We start from the raw sequence: 22,929 nt of genomic DNA on the forward strand, positions 1-22,929 counted from the left end.
GTATATTGCCTCCCCTCATTGGATTTTCATATTCTTGAGGAGAGAGATTATCTTTACCTCTTTGTATTCTTTATCAGTTCCTGACACATAGTTGGCACTTAATAAATGTTTGCTAACATTAAAAAAACCCAAAACAATAGCTTACACTTATACATGCTTCAAGGTTTTCAAAGGGTTGTATATATATATTATCATATAAAGAAGTCTACAAGCACCATTTGGTAAATAATTTGTACATGCTCAAAACCTATCCCAACACCATAATCAACAATAACTGTAGAAGGCCCATGATGAAGCATGAGACCCATAGGCCTGACCAAGTGGAGACACTCAGGATACTGATTTTGAGATATCTATTTTTGGATATGGCCAATGTGGAAATCTGTTCTGCACATTTATCATAAAGGTACTTTTTTCCTTAGCAATAAGAAAGAGGGAATCAGAGGGAGGAGAAAAAAAGCTTATTAACTAAAAGAGAAATAAATTTTTTCTAAACAAAAGAATCCTGCTTACACTTTTTATGATAAGGACTTGGAGAATGAGTTCAGTAAAAGGACTAAATGGAATTTCTTCTAAGTGCTCAGCAAATTTTTAGAGAAAGAAAACAAGCAACAAAAAATTAATCTTTTGAAACTGTGCTAAGAAAAAATTACTCTGTAGGGTTAATTTAGCGTTTGTGAGAATAAGTACATGTTTCTGGTTAAGGAAAAAAGGTAACTCAAGGCACAAAGTTATTCAATTATCACACACAGCCAGCTAAACCTAAAACCATTAAAGATATTTCCATTTTCAAAATATTTTATTTCAAACCAAATCATGCCACTCAATGTCAATTCATATTCCATTGATACTTCAATATTCTAATAAATTGTCAGAGTGGAACTATCCTTCCTCTCTAGTTAAAAATAACTTACATGTTTAGGGGAAAACAAGTTCACAAAGATGCCTTACTAACATTGGATCAGAGGACCTAGCTTCACTTTTAACCTTGGTAAACTTGAGCTAATTATTTAATTTCTCCTTGCCTCAGCTCCTAATCTAGGAGTGGGTTGAACCAGATCCTCTAAGGTCCTTTCTAGTTCCAAATCTCTGATCCATGTGCAATTTCCTTGATTAGGTAATTGGAAAAAAGAGACTATTTTAAATGATTAAAAGCATGCCCATAAGGAAGATCCAAAAACTTTACAAACTCTTGGCTCAATTCAAGGATGCTGCAGAAGAGAAAGCAAGAAGAAAGGGGGCAAGGTGGGAGAGAACAGGAGGAAAGTTACAAGATTTAATCATATCCTTAAAATGAAGAAGTATTTTTTGAGGGATTGTAATCTGCTGATTTCCATTTCAAATGAGGATAAAAACCCCAGTAAAATATAGGAACAGGAAATTTAATTTAGAAAGGTGTGAGGAACAAAATGAGTTTTACTAAGAGGGTATCAATCTTCATAATAAATTTAAGGAAAAAAAAGAAAAATGTTAAGTGAGTTAAGAATTTATTTTATAGTGCATTAGGGTTTTCAAAGTGCTTTACAAATATTATCTCATTTGATTCTCACAATAACCCTCTGAGTTAAGTGCTACTATTAACAGCATCCCCATTTTACAGATAAAACTAAGGCAGATAGAGGTTAAGTGCTTTGTCCACAATCACAAAACTAGGTAGTGTATGACTCCAGGTTCAGAACTCTGCATGTCACTTGGGTGCCTTTGTGATCTATGATTCCTTTCCATTTTTAAAGTATATACAATACTATTACAATAAATGTTTCATTTTTAAGTTTAAATCATTCAACTCTTACCGTGTATAGTAGGGAAAAGGCTAGTACAAAGATTATGGTAAAGGTTTTTATCTTGACTCATTTCAAACACTTTCTCCCACTCCTTTACAGACATTTGGTTCTTAATGCTCTCAGCTGTTTGTTCCTCATCTCGGAGCTCTTTCCCACCAAACTTCAAAAAAAAAATTAAAAAATCAAGTGTTAGTGTAATGACTACCCAATATGATCTGTGACAGCAGCATAAGGAAGAGGAGGGGGAAGAAGGAACATCACTAGCTTAGTCAAATAAAACAAAAAAACAGGAATCTGGAAGCTGTGGAGTTTCATTAAAAAATTAATTAACATACATTTAGTAAGTATTATGTGTTAGGTATTACGAGATTCAGAGAAGTAAAATATTCCCTGTCTTCGAGAATCTTACAGTCTACTGGGGAATATAACATGTACATATCTTCATACCTAATTATAAAAAGTACACAGAAAATACAGTATATTAGAAAGATAAATGTAAAATTCTAAGTCACATTTAGCTCCAATAAGATGAAGAACTATTTTCTCTTAGTCTCACCAATCTCTCAAACCTCTCTAAAATAGGAATTATAGGACACCAAGAACCCAACAAAACTAAATGAATGAACAGCAGAGAAGACTAATCCCTAACTTCTAACAAAGAGCTCACTCACTACCTCCTTCCTTATCACCTACCAAGGCTGCAAGAGCAGACACACAGACTTGCAACAGAATTCAACTTTATTATCCAACGCCTAAACTACTACCAGTGCCTCACAGTGCTTAACTCCAAGCGGGACAGAAACTTGCTAAAGATACAATAGTGGCTTGTTTGTTACAGTTCTCATAACTAATTGGGAATGCAAATAAAAATTTCCACAAGTGACCAGTAGAAAAAAACTTTCAAATATAAAGGAAAGGAGCGTCAAGAAATCACAAGAAGGAATATAATATGTTCTGAAAAGCAAAAAAGAATAAGACAGAACCCAGAGTGACAAGTCCTGTAAATTTAAGCCTAAATATTAATGAAAAAGGATGGATATCCAATAAAAAGCATTCCTTTCTCAAATACCCCGACAACAGAAAAACAAGATAAATACAGTAATGAAAGATAATAACAACAACAATAAAACAACAACAGAGAGACCACTGAGTAACTTCTTTCTGAAAATATATAAGGAGACAGGACCAAAAACAGAAACCACAGGCCATTTCCAATGGTCTTGTGATTAAGAAAGCCATCTGCACCCAGAGAAAGGACTGTGGAAATTGAAAGAGGATCACAACATAGTATTTTCATTTTTTGTTATTGTTTGCTTGCATTTTGTTTTCTATCTTATTTTTTCCCTTTTTGATCTGATTTTTCTTGTGCAGCATGATAATTGTGGACATATATACAGAAGAATTGCACATATTAGATTTCTGCTGTTTAGGGAAGAGGGTGGAAGGAGAGGAAGGAAAAAATTTGGAACACAAAGTTTTGCAAGGGTAAACATTGGAAATTATCCTTACATATGTTTTGAAAATAAAAAGCTTTAATTAAAAAAAAAAAAAGCAGAAATCAAACAGAAATGATACAGCATATCACAGACTAAAGTTTTCAAAATTGTCTACAAAGCTATGTTTTTATGCAACCAAATTACAGAATGGGAGGGTACAAAAAATAGGAGAGGGAGGAAGAAGATAAAGGGGGATATGTAATTCACAAAAGTTTAACAATTAAAAGAAATCAGAGAAATGACATTAAACAGCTCAGAGGTACCACCATATCACACCCATTGGACTGGCAAAGTTTATAAAAAAAGGGAAATGACAAATGAGATTCATCTTAAAGTAAGAAGAGACTTTGTAAAGAAATCAGGGAAGTCAAAAGACAGAGGTGAGCTATTCCAAAAATGGGGTAATCCAAAGCAAAGATATGGAAATGGGAGATAACAGATAGTGTCCTAAGTGAAAGAAAGAAGACCAGTTTGGCTGCATCACAAATTCTGAAGAGTAATGTTCAATGAGCCTGAAAAGGTTGATTGGGCCATTGGGGCCAGATTACTTTGGGCTTTAAAAGCTAAATACATGAATTTAAATTTTATTCTAAAATCAATAGGAAACCATTGAAATTTCTGAATAGGGAAGTGTCAAGGTCTAATCTTCATTTGAGTCCCTCTAATCCTTGACCTGGAAAGAAATTCAAGAGGCTATCTAGTTCAACTCTGTCCTCTTGCAGCTGAGAAATGAGGTCTAGAGATTCCTTTTTAAGGAGAAATCATTTTGATAGCAATACGTAGAATAGACTAGAAGGAAGAAAAACTTATAGGTGTGGAAATCAATGAGGAGGCAATTGTAATAATCTGGGCCAGAAATTATGGTAGTGATCACATTAATGGAAAAATTAACTAAAAAAAAGCAAATTCTCATTAGCTCCACCCTAAACATTCAATTCCTATGATATTCTTGCACAAAATATAATTTCAATTTGTGTCCTTTTAAAGGTCAACTCCATTTCTATTATCTTGGCTTATAAGCTTCTCTTGAAAAAGATCTGCTTAAATAATTCTGTCTAGTATCATAAAGGGATACATTTAATTTTGTTAACTGGAAAGAACTAAGGAACTCTACTACATTAAATTTATACTTCAGAAATAGAGATTTTTTTTTTAAACAAGTAATAAACCAAAATTACCGAGGTTACAGAAAGATATTCTTTCAATATTAGACAATCAAGAACTATTCTATTAATCAAAAAATAATTCATAGATAAACTTCACTTAAAGTCTCAATCAAAGTAAATCAGCACGTATTTCTTAAGCATCCACTAATTGCTAGGGACTGCACTAAGCACTGGGATTTTTAAAGGAAAACAAAAACAAGCATAAATAAAAACAAAAAACCTCTCAATATGAGCAAGATAAATAATACTTAAATAAATAACATTTAAATAAACAATACACAATAAGGATCAAGGGTCTTGGATCCTTGTCCAACAAACAATTCAATGTCTTTAAGAAGGATTAAAAAATAAAAATACAACTCACCCTTGGATTGGTTGGTGCAACATAGCAGGCCAGAAAGACCAACTTATAGGAGAGATCTCTCACACCTAGAGCCCGGAGGCCCCTGACACCTTCTGTCTCATAACCATCCACACCACTGACACGAGAATCTGTCTCGGCACGCACACCTGAAAGAAAAAGATGAGTAACCCCTTAAGATAGCTCTTAATTCAGCCAACTCTCAACATTCTGTGACCTAACTCATCTGCCCAGACAAAAGGTAGCAATTAATCTCCAAATTTCATTCTGGTCGACAGTTTCAACTTCTGTCCCCTAAAACATTTGCATTTTTAAGCATCATCCCCTTTTCCTACCAACTCTTTAGCAAATAGCCAAGAGACAAGCAGAAATGAAGTAACTGAACCACCTACAAGCTGGAAAACTTAAGACCTAAATACAAGCAATTAGACTGGATTGTGAGCTCCTTGTCTTTTTTTTTTTAAACATTTTTTAATATTCCTGTCACTTAGAACATTGGCTGGAACACAGTCCACACTTAATGATTACTGACTGACTTAGTGACTCAAGCGTAAGATTCGTCCAGAGAACCCAATGCCCCTTCAATGGGGTTTACTCACCTGGTGTGCTCAGCTTAGCCACATCTGGGACAACAATCAGAGTGCCCGTGAAGTCACACTTGTCACCAGCTTGCGCGGATTCCACGGCTTCGGCTCTCAAGATGATCTCCAAGCTCCGAGGAATGCTCCCCCGTGGGAGCTCAGCCTGTGTCTCTTGAATACGAACCTACACGAGAGGACAAAAAACTATTTTGTGCTAACCTGAAATGAGGCAACTTTTAAATTCCACTTTGTAGAAAACTTTCTGAAGTGCTGACATTTAAAAGGTATCACACTGGGGAGAGGCTGATCAGAGACCTCAGCCAGCAACAGATTGAAAGCTGATCATACTGAGACTATATGGGAAGCTCCTCCGAGAAATCTCAAAATCAAATGCAGAAATCCATCTTTTTTTCAGATCATGATGCAATAAGAATTACATGTAATAAAGGGCCAGGGAAAAAGAGACCTAAAATTAACTGGAAACTAAATAATCTAATCCTAAAGAATGAGTGGGTGAAACAAATCTCAGACACAATCAATAATTTCATCCAAGAGAATGACAACGAGACAACACACCAAAACCTATGGGATGCAGCCAAAGCAGTTCTTAGGGGAAGCTTTATACCTCTAGGTGCTTACTTACAGAAATAGAGAAAGAGAAGATCAATGAATTGGGCAGGCAACTAGAAAAGCTAGAAAAAGAACAAATTTAAAACTTCCAATTAAATACCAAATTTGAAATTGTGAAAATAAAAGGGGAGATTAATAAAATTGAAAGTACGAAAATTCTTGAACTAAAACAAAACTAAGAGTTAGTTTTATGGAAAAAACCAAGATAAACCTTTAGTTAATTTGATTAGAAAAAGGAAAGAAGAAAATCATATCATTAGTTATCAAAAACAAAAAAGGGTGAACTTTCCACCAAATGAAGAGGAAATTAAAGCAATAATTAGGAGCTATTTTGTCTAACTGTATGCCAAGAAATCTGATAATCTAAGTGAAATGGATGAATACTTCCCAAAATGCAGATTGCCCATATTAACAGAGAAGGAAATAAATTACTTAAGTAGTCCCATTTTAGAAAAAGGAAATGAACAAGTTATTAATCAATTTCCTATATGGGGAGCCTCCAAGTAGAAGGTAGGAAAGACTACCAAACTGCCTAAGAATTTGTGAATTGGCTCAGGAAATGGAGCAGGTCCAAGGTTTCAGGTCAATCCACAGCCTTAAGTAGCCAATGCATTTCTGGTCTGGGTGAGACTATAATCTAGTCTCCCAAAACAAATCAAAATAAAACAATTTCATCCCATTCTTTCATTAAGAAAAAAGAATCATTAGTATTCTTTCAAATATGATGAATTAATCCCCAAGAAATGATCAGACTGAACTGAGAACAATTATGTAAGCATGGAAAACTTGTTTTCATAAGAATAAAAATTCAGGCATTTAGATACTGGAGATGTACTTTACCTGGTTATTCATTAACAAATCAAAAAGAAATTTTGGCTCCTTTTAATGATAAAAGTTTAGGCACGGAGGAATCTAAGAGTATTACTACCAAACTACTAACTATAGGAACTAGTGCAATTATGGGGATGAGGGAGGGAGAAGAGTGAATTATATATGCCTTGATCCTATGACTAAATGGAATCAAGCAGTAACTAATATGGGGGGGGGGGGGGGAGAGAGGGGAAGGGGATAAGGAAAAGACAAAAAAATCAAATGAACTTGTTCTGCTCCAAAAAGCAGAAAACAATAGTATGCCAAGAAATTAAAATTTATTATTCCAATCCTACAAGTTTCGACTCTTTCCCATCAATGATAGCCAGCAAACTATGTCTATTTAGAAGAAAAACTTACTCCAAAGGAATATGTGATGTTAATCCTCTTCAGTATATCCTCTTTGCTAATAATTAACACACTTCTTGCCCACCTTCCACAACTACCAGACAGTGTATGTTACTCCAGAAATACCAACTAGTTTTAATGTGGAACCAAAGAAAACCTCTAAGTCTACAATAGAGTCTAAATTTAAACAAATACTTGTTTCAGATAGTTTAGGATTGATTCAACCATCATACCCCTCTATTAATAGAAATTTTTTTTTTTTAAAGTGCTTATGTGCCAACACTAAGCTGATGTGTAGTTTCATCTGTCAAATATATTGAGGTAGCTTGAGGAAAGGGTGCTGGATTAGGAATCAGAAAATCTGTCTTCAATTCCTGGATTCACTAAGTGCTAGGCCTATCACCAAGGGCAAGCTGCTTAACTTACTTTTAAAACTATTCTTTCGGTAGTATGTACACATATCCCCATTTGACAAGATTAAAAAATATATTTTGTAAACCTTAAATAACTAGGTAAATTAATTATGGCTAACAATAAAACAGAAACTGTAAAAAAATGCTTTTTGATTGACTGGCAGGCTGGAAGCAAATGGAATCGAACCAAGAATTAAATACTTATTGCTGATTGATATAAAATTGGGGATACTGGCCAGGACTGACTAGAATAGCAGACCATAGCTCCTTCACAGAAAAGAGAATATCTGTCATGATACATTTCTAAGCTTTTATGTCTGACTATAAGAAATCCTATTTCACATTCTCATCAACTATTATACCAAGTCTTAAATCTTTTGAATTCCTTGATACACAAGCTAAGAAAATTATTAATAGCTATTATTCTTTTCAACAAAGAAAAGGTATTATGATCTGCCATTCTAAATGAATACTCTAGCCAATATTCTAATATATTAAAGTATTTTTTTAAATTAAAAAACTAGCAAACAATCCTGAGGCTTAACAAAAAAACCCATAACAATCCAAAAAAAGATTAAATTAAATTAATAGAAAAATGGTCTGGGATTGTTTTTTCTTTGTTTTTGATATCACAGGTGATGTCTTGACTTCTGTATGAACTGGATTTAAGTGAGGCAAAATTGCCAATTGGCTTCAATCTTTTCCAGTCATCAAAGTGCAGTAGCAAGACAAAAATCAGGATGACTGGCAACAGACTGGGATGCAGTGGATGACTTCAATGTTTTTTCAAGTCCTAAACTCTCCACAGCATTTCTTTCAATTGCTTTAATGGATATTGGAACAATTGTTCTCATCTGCCTATTCTGCCAAAAGTCTTCACGCGCTTGGAGTAGATCCCCCTAGCCCACCAAAGAGTAAGACAGCTTACTTGTCTGTCAACTACCTTCAACCTAGTTTAGCCCATCAGCTATGGTGATTTCACTGGGGTTTAGCTGCTGCACCTGCTACAACTACCGGGACCCACATATGACAGCTGAGTGACAAGTAGCCACTAAAGACAGGTGAGCAGACCTGAGGTGCTAGACCTCTCTCAACACCCCAAAAGTCTGCAGTAGTGAGTGGAGAATTAGCCTTGGAGTCAAATTTTCTCTTAGACACATATTTGTTGTATGACTTTACTCAGAGCTCAGGACAATTCTCTTAGCCTACAAATCAGAGTAACAGCAGACTGGTATTAATTAGAAGTAAGTTTCTATACTGAAATTCTCTCAAACCAATAAAATCACTATTCTAGTACTTATCAAACTTACAAATGGTAATTTGATGGGCAAAATAAATGTAAAATACTTCCCCCATTTTTTTTTTTAAGGAGTTACTGACATACAATGAAATTATCAAAAAAACAAACAAACAAAAAAAAAAACCTTTTGAAAGTCAACAAATCTTGATTTGTTTGTATCCAGCAGGAACCTTCTTCTGTTGGCACACACAGGATTTCGGCAGATGTTGGGTTGTGTGTATTTAAACTGTTGTTCCACGTCCTTGATCACTGTCTGGCAGTCTAGGCAAAGGAATGTGCCGCTTACAAGCTCTGGGTGCACGGGATGGGTTCGGACTACTTGCCCACTGATACGTGTGAGTGAACCAATTCTGGATGAAGTCAGCTCCCGAATTCTGCAAAAGGAAAAAATATTTTATTGGTAGTCATTCATTGCCCAAACAGAATTTCCCAAATAAGTTCCCACAAAAAAAAAGTTCTTCTACATTATTACAACTTTTCTCTAGTTCATTCCTCCTCCTATCTTCAACCCTGTCAGACACTGCTGTGAATTCTTCTTCTTTTTTTATTATAACTTTTTATTGACAGTGTGAATTATTCTTTACTTCAATGCAAAAGGAAAGTAAATTGGAGTATTTTATGTCTGTGATATAGGATAAGTTAATTTGAAATTTTTTGATTTTGAAGATAACATCCACTTGAGAGAAAGGATTACTTTAATTCTCGACATTTGGCAACTCCTTCGAAACCATTTAATAAATGCCTGATGGTTGACTGATTTTATAATACACTTCAATTTCCACCCACTCAACAAACCCCTCAAATTCCTTGCAAAAAAAAAGAAACAAAAACAAAAATTATTTCAAAGTCTTGTCCACTGTCTGCTCTGTTAACTCAGCTAAATCTTGCCCTTGATTTCTGAAGATGTCATCCTTCTTTTCACCTCTTTTCAGTTGACTTATTAGTACCAAAGTCTTTGTCAAATTCTAAGATGTACCTGCAAAGTCTTAACTACTGTCTGCTCTGTTAACTCAGCTAAATCTTGCCTGTGATTTCTGAAGATGTCATCATTCTTTTCACCTCTTTTCAGTTGACTTATTAGTATCAAAGTCTTTGTCAAATTCTAAGATGTATCTGTTTGCCCTAGCATAAAAAATGAAAATTTGCTTTCTCTTGAATTTATATTTTGCCCTTAAAAAAAAACCTTTTCTCCACAATTCTAAGACCAATTTTAAAACTCAACTTAAAAACAGACAAAAAGCATGCACACACATATGCAAACATTATTTCTGTTAGTGTCCAGCATTAACCCCATTATATAAGTTTATAATTCCACCATTAACAAGGACAGTGACTGTCCAAAATGCTCTAAGATGGACTGTTTTAAATAAGCAACACACACTATGTAGTAACTAACAAGGTGCTGTTTGATAAATTCTTTTTATTCAAAAGAAAAAGCACAAGAATAATAAATCATTTTAGAACAGTTTTCTCTTTAGTTTTACAATGAGATATATGTACATCCAGAAGAAAAATGTCCCAGAATTCTTAAGTATATGTAAAGTTAGCAAATCTAGTTAAGGGTAAAATTAATGTATAAATATGTATATACATATTGTATTTAACATATTTAACATGTATGAGACTATCTGTCATCTGGGGGAGAGGGTGGAGGGAAGGAGGGGAAAAGTTAAAACAGAAATTTTTGCAAGGGTCAATGTTGAAAAATTATCCATGCATGCATATGTTTTGTATATAAAAAGCTATAATAAATTAAAAAAAAAAAAGAGTACAGTTAGATAATCCTTATGTCAGGTAGATGAGGTTAGAATTACTTTCACAGAAAAATAATGTAGTAATCTGTAAAAATCAAGAACTAGTAGTAAGTCTATTTTTATATCTGTGTCACTTTTTAAAAAAATGACTTAGGTTAAGTGTTTTGGCCTTCTACATAACTTCTCTTTGTCTACCCAAAAGTAATTTACATTTTGAATTTAAGCAGAAGTGACATTAGCTTATTTTTTGTTTATGGTCCAGTTCCTTTAGAAAAATAACAGATTACTGAAAACTTTTCTATGATGATGTGATTCTGTTAGAGGGAGGGAAGAGGAAGTACATTAGCCATTGCCCACTTTGAATACATGTATCTAGCAAAAACTATACAATGACAGAAGAATTTTATGAAAATTGTAAATCCTACCTATACTTTAACTGTGATAATATCTTCTTGAAGGGTAAGAGTTCAGAAATAGCATTCAAAAAAAAGACGAGGTATTTAAATACATGTAGTATTTTATATAAAACATAAAAACTTATGTTTCCTTTATATGCTTCAAGAGTGGTCCACAAGTATCATTAAGCAAAATCAACTGTTTCAAGGAGTTTTATGTACTGTACATAAAGCCATATATACTCTTTTATAGTACTGTTACAAAAGAATATGTATTACTATATGAAAAAAAAAATCCTCAAGGCACTGTTATTGTTTAAATATTTAATAATTATCATTAATTTTTAAAAACATTTGTCTGTGTAGACACTAAAAATGTAAGACAAAATAATGAACTGAAGATGTCCTTTTCATCAGCAATTTTAAAATTTTTTTATGTGTGTATATAATATATATTTTGCAAATTGCTCTAGCTTGTATTTCCCCATCTTTCCCATTTGTAAGAGCGTCTTTTTTCAATAATTACATATGAACATTTTTCATTTTATAATTATTATTTGAATTATTAAGTATGCTAGTTTTGTGGAAGTCACATACAGCTGACCCTATTCTGATAGGTGGGTAAGAATAGCTGTTTGCTTCCTTTAGAGTTAAAAGTTAATTGCATGTGAAATTATTGTTAAAACTAAAATGAGTTAATTGAATTTATTTTACAGTTTCTGTAATAAAATTTAATCGACTTTGCTTCTGTATGAATTTTTCAAAGCCAAAATAATATGCAATAATAATTACAATAATACCAATGAGAAAAAGAAAGAAGGAAAGGAAGGAAAAAGGGAGGATGAGAAGAAGGGAGGAAGGAAAGAAGGAAGGGAAGGAGGGAGGGAGGAAGAAAGGGAGGGAAGCAAAGGAAAATACAGGCTGGCTTCTTACTTGTGTCTGGTAGGGAGGTCTTGGAACGCAACATAAAAATCTTTGGCAAGAGGAATTTCTTTACGATCTTTGACGAAGTTTTTCAATGCTCGACACAAGTAGGGATAAACTCTGAAAACACAGAAAACCAGTATATAACCTATGTATGGGTAACAAGTTCTCCTTCATGTTTGTCAGAAGAATCAAACAAGAATTTTCAGCTTGTGAACAATTGTAGGCAACTTAGCAACCGAACAGAACATTTCTCCTGATGAGGAATCCTTTGTCCCTTTTGTGTCAGAAACTCCTGGGGCAACTTGGTTAAATCTAAGAACTCCTTTTAAGAAGGTTTTTAAATGAATAAAATAAATAGGATCCCAAAGAAAACCAATTCTGTTAAAATATTGTACAGTAATCAAAATATTAAAGCAAACAAATTTATAGACATCAAATTATGAACAACTAGTTTGCACAAACTTAGTGACAAGCCCTCCAAGTGACAGTTTTCTTAGTATTTTTGCTACTTTCATCATTTTTACTACAAAACCATTAAAAAGTACATTTATGTGGCATTTTAAAAGTATTAAAAGCATTTTACAGATATTATCATAGAGATCCAAGTTGGTGTCACTAAAAATAGGATATATTAGATTAACATCCTATTTTTTTTTTTTTTTATAAGTCAGAGGGAATTCTCAAGATACAATTTACCAGGTTTTAGCAGAACATTGAGCAGATATTAAACATTTATTTTTTCCTCCTTTTGTCCATTTGCTGTTGTTCAACCATTTGACTTATTTTGATTTTCATTTCTTTTATTAGCATTCTTTTAAATGCCTGTTAAAAGTTTACAATTTTATGTTGAAGACTTATTAATGCCCTCTGGTCACTGATTTATTGGGGAATGGTTTTTGGCTAGCTGTCTACATATTTTGGATTATCAGACATGTATCAGAAATATTTCATGATATAAAGATTTATCTCATATTTTTAGCCAAAAAAGAGAGGCAGGTTAGAAGCTTTTTAGCACCTTTAGATGGATTCAGACTCAGAGTAGGTATAAATGGATCAACTGTCAACTTGAAAGATCTCCAGTGGAGTGCCTTAAAGATCTTTGCTTAATCCAGTGCCAAGTTGTTCTTTCTCCCCTTCTCAGTAACTTGGGATAAATCATTATTATCAAATTTACACATGACAGAGTAGGGAGGGAGGACTACCATCCTCTGTCAAAAAGATAATAATCTAAAATGTTGGGATGAAACTAGTAGATAAAATTTAATAAGAATATACCAAAAGTTAAATGAATTGCCCAGGATGATAAAGCTAGCAAGGTTTAAGTCCAAATTCAACATTCTCCGTTGTGGCTCCCAGCTGCCTAGGTCCAGGCCATTTTCCCATTACCAAAAACAGGGAATTTCTCCCTGACTTCCTTCCCTTTTGTGATATCTTTTCTCCTTCAAGGCTGCCTCAAATATTCACTTAACACTGATTTATTCTGTAGAAAGGAGAGATATCCTGAGGACTACACTTTACACAAACCCATATACAGTTCCCTTTATGAGGGAACAAAATAAATATTAAGTGTTCAATATCCCAAATGAAATAAACTCGAAAACCTGTAAACAAGACAGGTGTTTTGGTAAAACAGAGAGTGACTGACAAGCATGAGAAAACCAGTCCACAGGCATACTGGTGTGAGCTATGTTTGTTTGAGAGCAATACTCTTGTGGGCCTCCCCTATTTTTTAGTGCCTTGGGAGGTATATGTCTCCAGTGACAAGTACCTTGCTAGCAGGATACCTTTTAATCAAGACAGAGTTTGGACTGATTTCAAAGGTCCCATCTGGCTCTGATGGCCCAGTAAATCTCAAAGACTAGCTAGTTTGGGGGCTTTTGTCCTCAATCAAACTCTGTGGGTTTTCAATACAACATCATACCTGTAGAACTCCTCTTGAATAGTAGTGGAAAGTTGCTGATTAAATTCCTCCAGGTCCAAAAAACTCACCACCAATGTGTTTCTCTCAGGACGAATCAGCTCTTCTGCCAGCTGCAAATATTTTACTTCTCCATCACCACTCTGGAATCTGTTAGAAACATCAAGATCAGTTCAAATTAAACAAGTCAGCATGAAGTACTATAACAATATATATATGTGTGTGGAGGAAGAGGGGGTACCCTAAAGTCTAAAAAAATGCCTAGAAATTAAGTACTGTATTATTATTTCCATTTTATGATTGAAAAAGATGAATCCCAGAAGTCAAATAACAAAAGGCTAGAAGAAAAAAATGTGGTACCTGAGATTACAATACAAAGAGGAAAGATTTCGTTAAAGAAAAGAAAAAAATCCAGAAACCCAAATTTTCCAATGGGGCTTACATAAACTGACTAAAATGCTAGTCCTACAATCAAGGCAAAAATAAGTACAATGGATATGATCGAATCCTTGACAACTTTTGGTAGAGAAGGGAAATGGAAGATTCATAAACATGCCGATACAAAGATGAATAAAAATTTTGCAAGTTTTATAGGACAAAACAGAAAGGTTACAAGAATCTAAGATTTTTTAAAATTTATATATTTTTGTTCCTTGTTCTTCAAAACAAAATACACTTGACTGAACAATTGGGGGAGCAATCATTTATACTTAACATTTGGTTGACCTAATAACAACTCACATCTGCGATTCAGAATTCACAAATGGCTTTCAGAGATGTAAATGTATCATTTCCATTTTACACAGAACCGCATAGAAGTTAAGGGACATATCTGCCATACAGACAGAAAATGGTGGAAGAGAGAAATAGAAATAGATGATAGAAATGGTGAATTCAAGTCCAAGTCTCCCAACTTCACAACTAGAGCTCTTTCCTGCACATATAGCTGTTCCTTTATAAGAAATTGCTTTTAGGGAAGGAAAAGATATATAATCTCAATCCTAAAGTAAAAGAGCATAAGAACAAAAAATAGATTCATCTGCTACTATAATAATTTTTTCAGGGAAAAAAAAAGCATCACACCAAGGCACAAATATAAAATGTTCAAGTGTACAATGCTTAACTCTACATTATATCCAGATCTGAAGCTACTAAGTCTATCAAAGTCATATAGTACGGAATAGCCAGACAAATCCTTGAACATGAAGTTAGGTGGACCATTAGATTTGAGTGTGATGGAAATGGAGGGACTGGTTTGTATTTAAAGATATTGGGTCTAACATATAACTGAGGGGAAAACATATTTTAAAAAGAGAGAAATATATATGTAAATAAATAAAAAATATATAAATAATGTAAGTGAATGAATATACATATGCATACACACACACACATACACACATACACATATCCCAGCTTTACAGCTTACAACTTATATGACCAGGTACTGTCAAGAGTGGGATACACAATTCTGGTGGATGTGGCCCTCTTCAACAATGAGATGAACCAAATCAGTTCTAACAGAGCAGTAATGAACTGAACCAGCTATACCCAGGGAAAGAACTCTGGGAGATGACTATGAACCATCATATAGAATTCCCAATCCCTCTATTTTTGTCGGCCTGCATTTTTTATTTCCTTCACAGGTTAATCGTACACTATTTCAAAGTCCGAGTCTTTTTGTACAGCAAAATAACTGTATGGACATATATACATATATCATATTTAACATGTACTGGTCTACTTGCTATGTGGGGGAAGGGAATGGGGGGAAGGAGGGGAAAAGTTGGAACCAAAAGGTTTGGTAATTGTCAATGCTGAAAAATTACCCATGAATATAACTTGTAAATAAAAAGCTATTAAAAAAAAAGTGGGATACAAAGGCAAAAAACTTGAATCCTGTTCTCAAACATCATCTTCATCCTATTATCTAATAATAGCTTTTATAAAGCACTTTAATGTTTGCAAAACGCTTTATAAATATTATCTAAATTTCTCCTTACAACCACCAAGCGAGGTGAGGATTCTTTGACAGATCATAGTGACTTGCACAAGGTCACTCCGCTAGGAAGGGTCTTAGGCAAAACTGGGACTCTGATCTTCCCGACTCCGGGTACCACTGCACCATCTAGCTGCTACATTCTAAAGGAGAAGACGACAAGGAAAAAACAAAAACCAAAACAACAACAAAAAATCCCAAACCGGAAACCTATTCTAGAATGGGTCTCTCCCCGCTCGGCCAACCCCTTCCGATATCCGGTTCTTAACCAGGTCTAAAATAGGCAAAGCCGTTGCTCCAGGCTCGGCCAATGCTCGGACCCGACACTAGAGAAGGGAAGAAACAGAAAGTGGAGGGATCTAGGAAGCCTTGGGGTGCACGTGGGTGAGGAGTTGTGTGAGAAAAATGGGACTGGAGGGAAGAAGGATGTCCCGGGGACAAAGTGTTTTTTTTTTTTTCCCCCAACTACCCCTGGAGGAGGAGCTCGGGACAAAGTAGGGGAGAACGGATCCAGTGGGTTAGCACGCTGACCCCAAGAGCTGGGGGATGGGCGAGCACCCTGATCCCTGAGCAGTCGGAGTTGGGGAGGGGGGGAAATCACCATCCCCAGGGTACAAACCGGAGGGGCGGGGAAGAAAGGCAGCTTCGGGGCAGTGCAAACCCCGTCCCCTCCCCCTTTTTGAGGCCCCCCTACTCACTCTTCTAGGAAATCCAGGAATAGCTTCTGGCACTTCTCCGCCACCTCATCGCGGACTTCCACATGCTGGGTCCCCGCCCCCGTCTCCCCCGCCGCCACTAGGTCCATGGCCACTAGCGTCCAGCCCAGGGAAGTCTGGGACGCCGGTTCTCAAGCTTTCTCAAAGCAGCCACACGCTTTTTTCGGGGGCCCGGAGAGAACGGTGTCTGCCCCGCGGTCTTTCCCGACGAGATTGCCCGAGCCAATCGCGGGCCCGGACTCTGGCGTTTTCGCGCCAAACCTAGCCAATGAGAAGTTGTCCTCCGAAGCTCCGCCCATCCAGAGAGCCTTTTCGCGCCAATACTTGAGTGCCAGGACTCTCCACCAGAGGCCTCTGGATTAAACCGATGCACCGGCCTACTTTCTTTGCCGAAGTAGAAGATTTTAATTATGAAATATTTGCCTATATTTACTGATCGATCGTAGATCTAAACCTTTCAGGAACCTCAAAGGCCATCTTGGTTAACGCACTTGTTACACAGCACAGGACACTGAGGGGAAGATTTGAACACGGGCCTTCGGATTTGGGGGGCCATTGTTTTTTACGCTATCAGGAGTTACTCTAAAGTGTTTTAAAATGATTCAAATTATTGTTCTGCCGCTGAACAATATTCAACATATTTTTGTAAAATACTGTACCGGGCACTGGGTGTACAAAAATGAATAAAGAATTTCCCTACTTCCCTCCTAACTACAAATGTACTCACCTCTCCCTTATTTAAAAAAAGCTCTCAATAGAGATTAACATTCTCAAGTTTTCATTCTAGATCCTTTCCTTTTACAACCTTTGCCTCTACTTACTTTTATTTCATTTGCTTCTTTTCCTTATTATTATAAAGTTAATAATTGTCAACAAATATGAACATTCCAATATAAAAAGAATGAATATAAAATTATTTATTAATTACACTGTGCCAAGCACTGTGCTAAGTGCTGGGGATACAAATAGGAAAAGCTAAACAATCCTTGCTTTTCGGGAGCTCACTCTAATTAAAGGAGAAAATATTTACAAGAAGAGGCCTCTACAGGGTTAATAAAAGAAACCAAGAAGTTCGTAGAGTGCATGCAGCAAAGGAGCAAATGTTAAAGCCCATGGGGTCCTTAGGTTACATAGAGATTTTCTTGGGTTGTCAGTGAAATCTAGAAGTTTTGGTTGGAGTGTGTTACATATGTCTATGTAAGTAATGATGGGATGGTTGATTACTTAATCTCAATTTTAGAGTTAAAAAAATGGCCGTGCATTGAATAGCTTCATAAGCCTCAAAAAGTGCTTGAAAAGGTCTTGGAACTGGAGTCCCTGTTTCATATGCTAAGGACTTTGGGCCAAGCTTCATGGCATCTCTCAGAGCTAACAGTCCCTACTGAGAGAAGTTTCAAAAAATGATTGATTCTTTCCCTAACTTCTCTTTCTAGTACTTATCTACAGATACTAAGATAATTTATTGCTTTACTTTTCAGAGGTTTCTAGTAAACTGAATTTTTCCTCAACCATAAAGAGGTCAGGGATTAGAGAGAAATGTAAAGTTTGGAGAAAGTCCAACCTCTGCCTAAAAGTTAGGATATTCTTAACTGGAGGCTTGGCTGAAAGCATTTATGACTGCCCTCATACCTTTTCTTTTCAAATAAACTTTCTAAAATATGTTTAGAAAAATTGCACCTGTTTAGCCTATCTTGGATTACTTACTGTCTAGGAAAGGGAGGGAGAAAAATATGTAACACAAGATTTTTCAAATATCTTTGCATATATTTTAAAAAACAAAAAGCTATTATTAAAAAAATCACACACACACACACACACACACACACACACACACACACACAAAACAAATAAACTCCATAAATTTGACAAGGAAAGAAATATGTGAATCTTAGGGATTTCTATTTTGTCCCCCAGGTTTTAAATAAACTAATTATTATAACAATTACATATAATTTATATTTAAAGCACCTATTAAATTAAATATAATAAAAAATTGTCCTGCTTGTTTGTGCCCTCTACCATTTTTTTCCTGTGTGCTGCTTTATAAAATATTTTATCAATGTTATTTTCTTTTTCTTTTTTTCTTTTCTTTTCTCTTTTTTTGGTATCTTTTGTCTAAATTAACTTATGAGGACAGCTAAGTGGTACAGTAGATAGAGTATTGGGCCTGGAGTCAGCTAGACTCATCTTCCTGAGTTCAAATCAGGTGGCAGATATTTACCAGGTGTGTGATTCTGGGCAAGTTACTTAATCCTATTTGCTGGAGAAGGAAATGGCAAACTAGTCCTATACTGCCAAAAAAAAAACTCCAAATGGGGTCACAGAGTGGAACATGAGTAAGAATTGAACAATAAATTAACTCCTCATAGAAATCCTCCCTTGTAATAAATTAAGTATAGCTAAGAAAAACAAATGAACACATTAAACAGCTAATGGTGCTACGTGGCAGAGTGAACACAGTGCTGGACCTAGAGATAAAGAAAATTTAAAAGTTCAAATCCTCAGACACTTCCATCACTTTGTGATCCTAGGCAAATCACTTAATTTCTGTTTGCATCAGTTCTCTTAACTTACAGTGGTGATAAAATTAAATCAAAATTTTGTTAAATTCTTTGAAAACCTTAAAAAACTATAAATGCTAGCTCTAATGAAGAGTATATCTCAGAATTGGGAGGATTAAAATTATCCCATCTACAATAAAAGAGATGAGACAGTTCTCTGGGTCAGTGACACTTTATGAAAGAGTCCATGGTCCTCTCTAATGAATGGAGTTCAGATCTTGTGATCTGTGTGTTTATGGGAAACAGTGACTAAGTGAAGATGAAAACTGGTTTTATATCTATCTAGTGGTTTTATAGGTAAGTTGTTTAGAAAGTTTCTTCTCTCCCCCTTAAAAAAAAGAATCTAAAACTATTTTTATATCTACCTAGTGGTTTTAGAGATAAGTTGTTTATAGGTAAGATGAATGGATCTGAAGTCCATTCAGATCTTTCTCACCATCTGAAAGGTCCCCTCCTTCCAGGGTCCAATTTTTATAGAACTAAATATCCAGACATTCAAGAACAACTATCAAATACAGAATAATTCCAATGATTGACATATGTTGCATAAGCTAAGGTAAGCAAAATATCATGTCACAGGGTGACAAGTTGGGTGAAGCAAAGAATATATCCACACAAGAAAGACCAGCTTCTCCTTAGGTGAGGTAAGAGGAAATGGTACAAGCTATCAGTCATTGACCTAAGAAACTGGAACTGATGATTCAGTATATTGATTCTATTGGTTTTGGGGAAAATAATAGTTACTATGGGTCCAAGAGGCAGATCAAATTAGACCATCCAGTTTGAATGCTCTTTTGTAGGACCATAAATTTGTGATTAAGTATTTATTTTAAAAATTCATGTCTCCCATTTGCACTTTATATTCTATTTTGCACAGTTGACTATTTGGCAGTTATGGTGATCTGTGTTGGGCATTCTGCTGTAAAACAAATACACAGAGGACTCTAAAAAAATTACTCTTTATATCCATTGACTACTTTCCTATATTTGGGAATGGTTCTTGTTCTTATGTATTTGTATTAATTCTTTCTCTCACTTCTTAACCCTTTGCAATCTGACTCCCAACCTCCTAACTGAGCTCCATGCCTTCAGTCTTTCCTTTCTTTAATCCATAAAGCTGTCAAAATGATTTTCCTAAAGCACAGAGTTGATCACATCTCCCTTTTGCTCAGTAAATTCTTCAATATTTCCTATTGCCTATAAGATCTGTTCTCTGACATTTAAAACCATTTGTGGCTCTAAGTGCAAACCCCTACTTCAGGATATAGTTAAGTGTTAGAAAGAGTGGTGCATATAGGAACCATCGTGGAAAAATAGATCATTTCTGATTGAGGAATATTATCAAAGGTTTCATTTCAGTTGGGTCTGGGATTTTGACCAATTAAAATGGGGAGGGAGAATAGGATCCAGGCAAAAGAAGCCATACATAAGTGGGAATGAGGGCAGTGTTTATGGGAAACAGTGACTAAGTGAAGAATGAAAACTGCTTTTATATCTATCTAGTGGTTTTATAGGTAAGTTGTTTAGAAAGTTTCTTCTCCCCCCCTTAAAAAAAAAGAATCTAAAACTGTTTTTTATCTACCTAGTAGTTTTATAGGTAAGTTGTTTAGAAAGGTTCTCTTTCCCCTCCCTTAAAAAAAAAGAATCTAAAACTGTTTTTTCTATCTATCTAGTAGTTTTATAAATAAGTTGCTTAGAAAGGTTCTCCTCCCCCCCTTAAAAAAAGAATGATCAAAAAATCCACAAATATCTCAACATACAAAGAAGAAAAAAATAAGATATATAAAACCACAAATTTGGGTTATATTTTTTTAAGTGTATATTAAATTTAATAAGCAAATAATCAAATTATCCTGTGTTCCCTTCTGAATTATGTTATGATGTTGTATAACAATCTGGAGTTGGAGCTGGGGGCTTTGGATTCAAATCCTATTTCCTTGACTTATTACCTATGACTTGAATAACCTATATCACCTTTCTTGGCCCCCCTTTAAAATGAGGTAGTTACATCCTCTTCCAGCTTTAAATCTATGATTCTAAATCTCTTTTCATATTCCTTACTTTTTCTGGGAATTGCTAAGAACTTTAGCTGTCTCTTCAAGATGCAGCATCTCTTAGCATCTTCTCCAAACTCAGTACCTTTTTCTCTCATAACTCTTAAAACATAAGGTGTGGTGGATGAGCTGGTATTTTCATTACTCTTTCCCTGCATTCTTCATAGTCTTGCTCTGCCACCATCACCACCTCAGCAACTATCTCTCCTCCTCTAAAGTTGATACCATCCTGTCCAGATCTTATTTTCTGATATCCCTTTTAACTTGTTCGTATTTATTTTGTGTATGGTGATTTTTATATTTGTCTCCCTCATTAGAACTTAAGATTCATGCAAGTAGGGAACGTTTCACACATCATATACCCATGGAATAAATAGTGCCTAGCAATAGTAACAATAAATGCTGTTGTGGGTAAATATTGCCTTATTATTAATTGAGTTGGTCCAATTTTTCCATAAAACAATTTGGAACTGTATCCCATAGTTGCTAAACTGTGAAGATCCTTTAACTTAGAATACCACTACTAGGCCTGTATTCCAAAGAGAACAAAGAAAGAAGAAAAGGATCCATATATACAAAAATATTTAGTGGTTCTTTTTGTATGGCAAAAAAATAGGAAACCAAGGGGGTGCATGTGAATTGAGTAATGGCAGAATAAATTATGGTATATAAATGTAATGGTATATAATTATACTGTAAATGATGAAAGAGATGGTTTCAGAGAAAACCAGGAAAATTTGTATGAATGGATGCAAAGTTGAATAGAACAAGAGAACAATTTAATAGCCAGTCTTTCTGTTGCAGATGGACTAATCAAGCTGCAACCAAGAAGTTTAGCTCTGGGGAAGGATGAGATGACTAAAGCACAGATGAGGGGAGAGGTGGAAAACAACCCCATTTATTCCATAGCTAGCTCAGCTTTATATAGAACCATGAGATCAGAAACACTTGGACTCTGTCCTCTCTGCCTCCCTTCCTTAGTGGCTTTGCACATCATGGGAAGGACTCCTGGAGAACCTGCTGAACCCTGAGCCAGCTTCTCACGGGAACAGGAGAGTTGTAAGCTCTGTCAAAGTTCTCTACATCTGTCAGTGGGCACTTATTAAGTGCCAGGCATATAAATACAAGTAAAAAAGAAAGACAGACCTTGCCCTCAAGGAGGTACTTTCTAATGAGAGAAAACAACATTAAAGGAAATTGAAAGGAGGAAAGGAAAGAGAAGGTACCAGGTCTAGGAGGATCGTGGATTCTACCTTGGGTTCTAGGAGTAACTCTGGGGATAACTAACATTGTAGTTCATGGTCTCCAACCAACATGTTTTTCAATAATAATTAGCCAGTGTCTCAACTGGATTTTAGAAATTTTCCCCTTCACCTGTGTGGGGAATAGATAAGGTGAAGAACTTACAGGAATGTATGAATTCTTTTTCTGTATTTTATTATTTCTGTGTCTCCCCTATGACTATATAATATGTGCAGGCTCATATCTATTTGAACATATTTACTTAACCTGAACTGATGACATTTATTGGTATTTGACATTTATCAATATTTAGTCTATTAGCTGGACCACTGTCTGCTTGATTAAGCCTGAAGGCCTAACTTTGTTTCCCAGAAATCAGGAGATTTCAGGAAAACAGAAACCTTCCATTCCAAT

At 35.2% G+C, this 22,929-nt stretch overlaps 1 protein-coding gene and 1 long non-coding RNA gene across 2 annotated transcripts in view; both read right to left on the reverse strand.

Annotated features, from left to right (window-relative positions):
• MCM6 (minichromosome maintenance complex component 6) overlaps nucleotides 1–17,376 on the reverse strand; it is a 39,259-nt gene extending 21,883 nt beyond the window's left edge. Inside the window, exons 1-7 of the mRNA XM_051985800.1 lie at nucleotides 16,641–17,376; nucleotides 13,947–14,093; nucleotides 12,032–12,142; nucleotides 9,074–9,323; nucleotides 5,407–5,572; nucleotides 4,811–4,956; nucleotides 1,794–1,944 (exon numbers count right to left, since the gene is read on the reverse strand). Coding sequence (XP_051841760.1) covers nucleotides 1,794–1,944; nucleotides 4,811–4,956; nucleotides 5,407–5,572; nucleotides 9,074–9,323; nucleotides 12,032–12,142; nucleotides 13,947–14,093; nucleotides 16,641–16,747 — 1,078 coding nt within the window. The 5' untranslated portion in view covers nucleotides 16,748–17,376. The remainder of the gene's footprint in view (nucleotides 1–1,793; nucleotides 1,945–4,810; nucleotides 4,957–5,406; nucleotides 5,573–9,073; nucleotides 9,324–12,031; nucleotides 12,143–13,946; nucleotides 14,094–16,640) is intronic.
• Nucleotides 1–22,929, reverse strand: part of LOC127554361 (uncharacterized) — a 245,347-nt gene that overhangs the window by 199,160 nt on the left and 23,258 nt on the right. The gene's annotated exons all lie outside the window — the stretch shown is intronic.

The sequence above is a fragment of the Antechinus flavipes genome, chromosome 3, assembly GCF_016432865.1.
Source record: "Antechinus flavipes isolate AdamAnt ecotype Samford, QLD, Australia chromosome 3, AdamAnt_v2, whole genome shotgun sequence".
Lineage (NCBI taxonomy): Eukaryota > Metazoa > Chordata > Mammalia > Dasyuromorphia > Dasyuridae > Antechinus > Antechinus flavipes.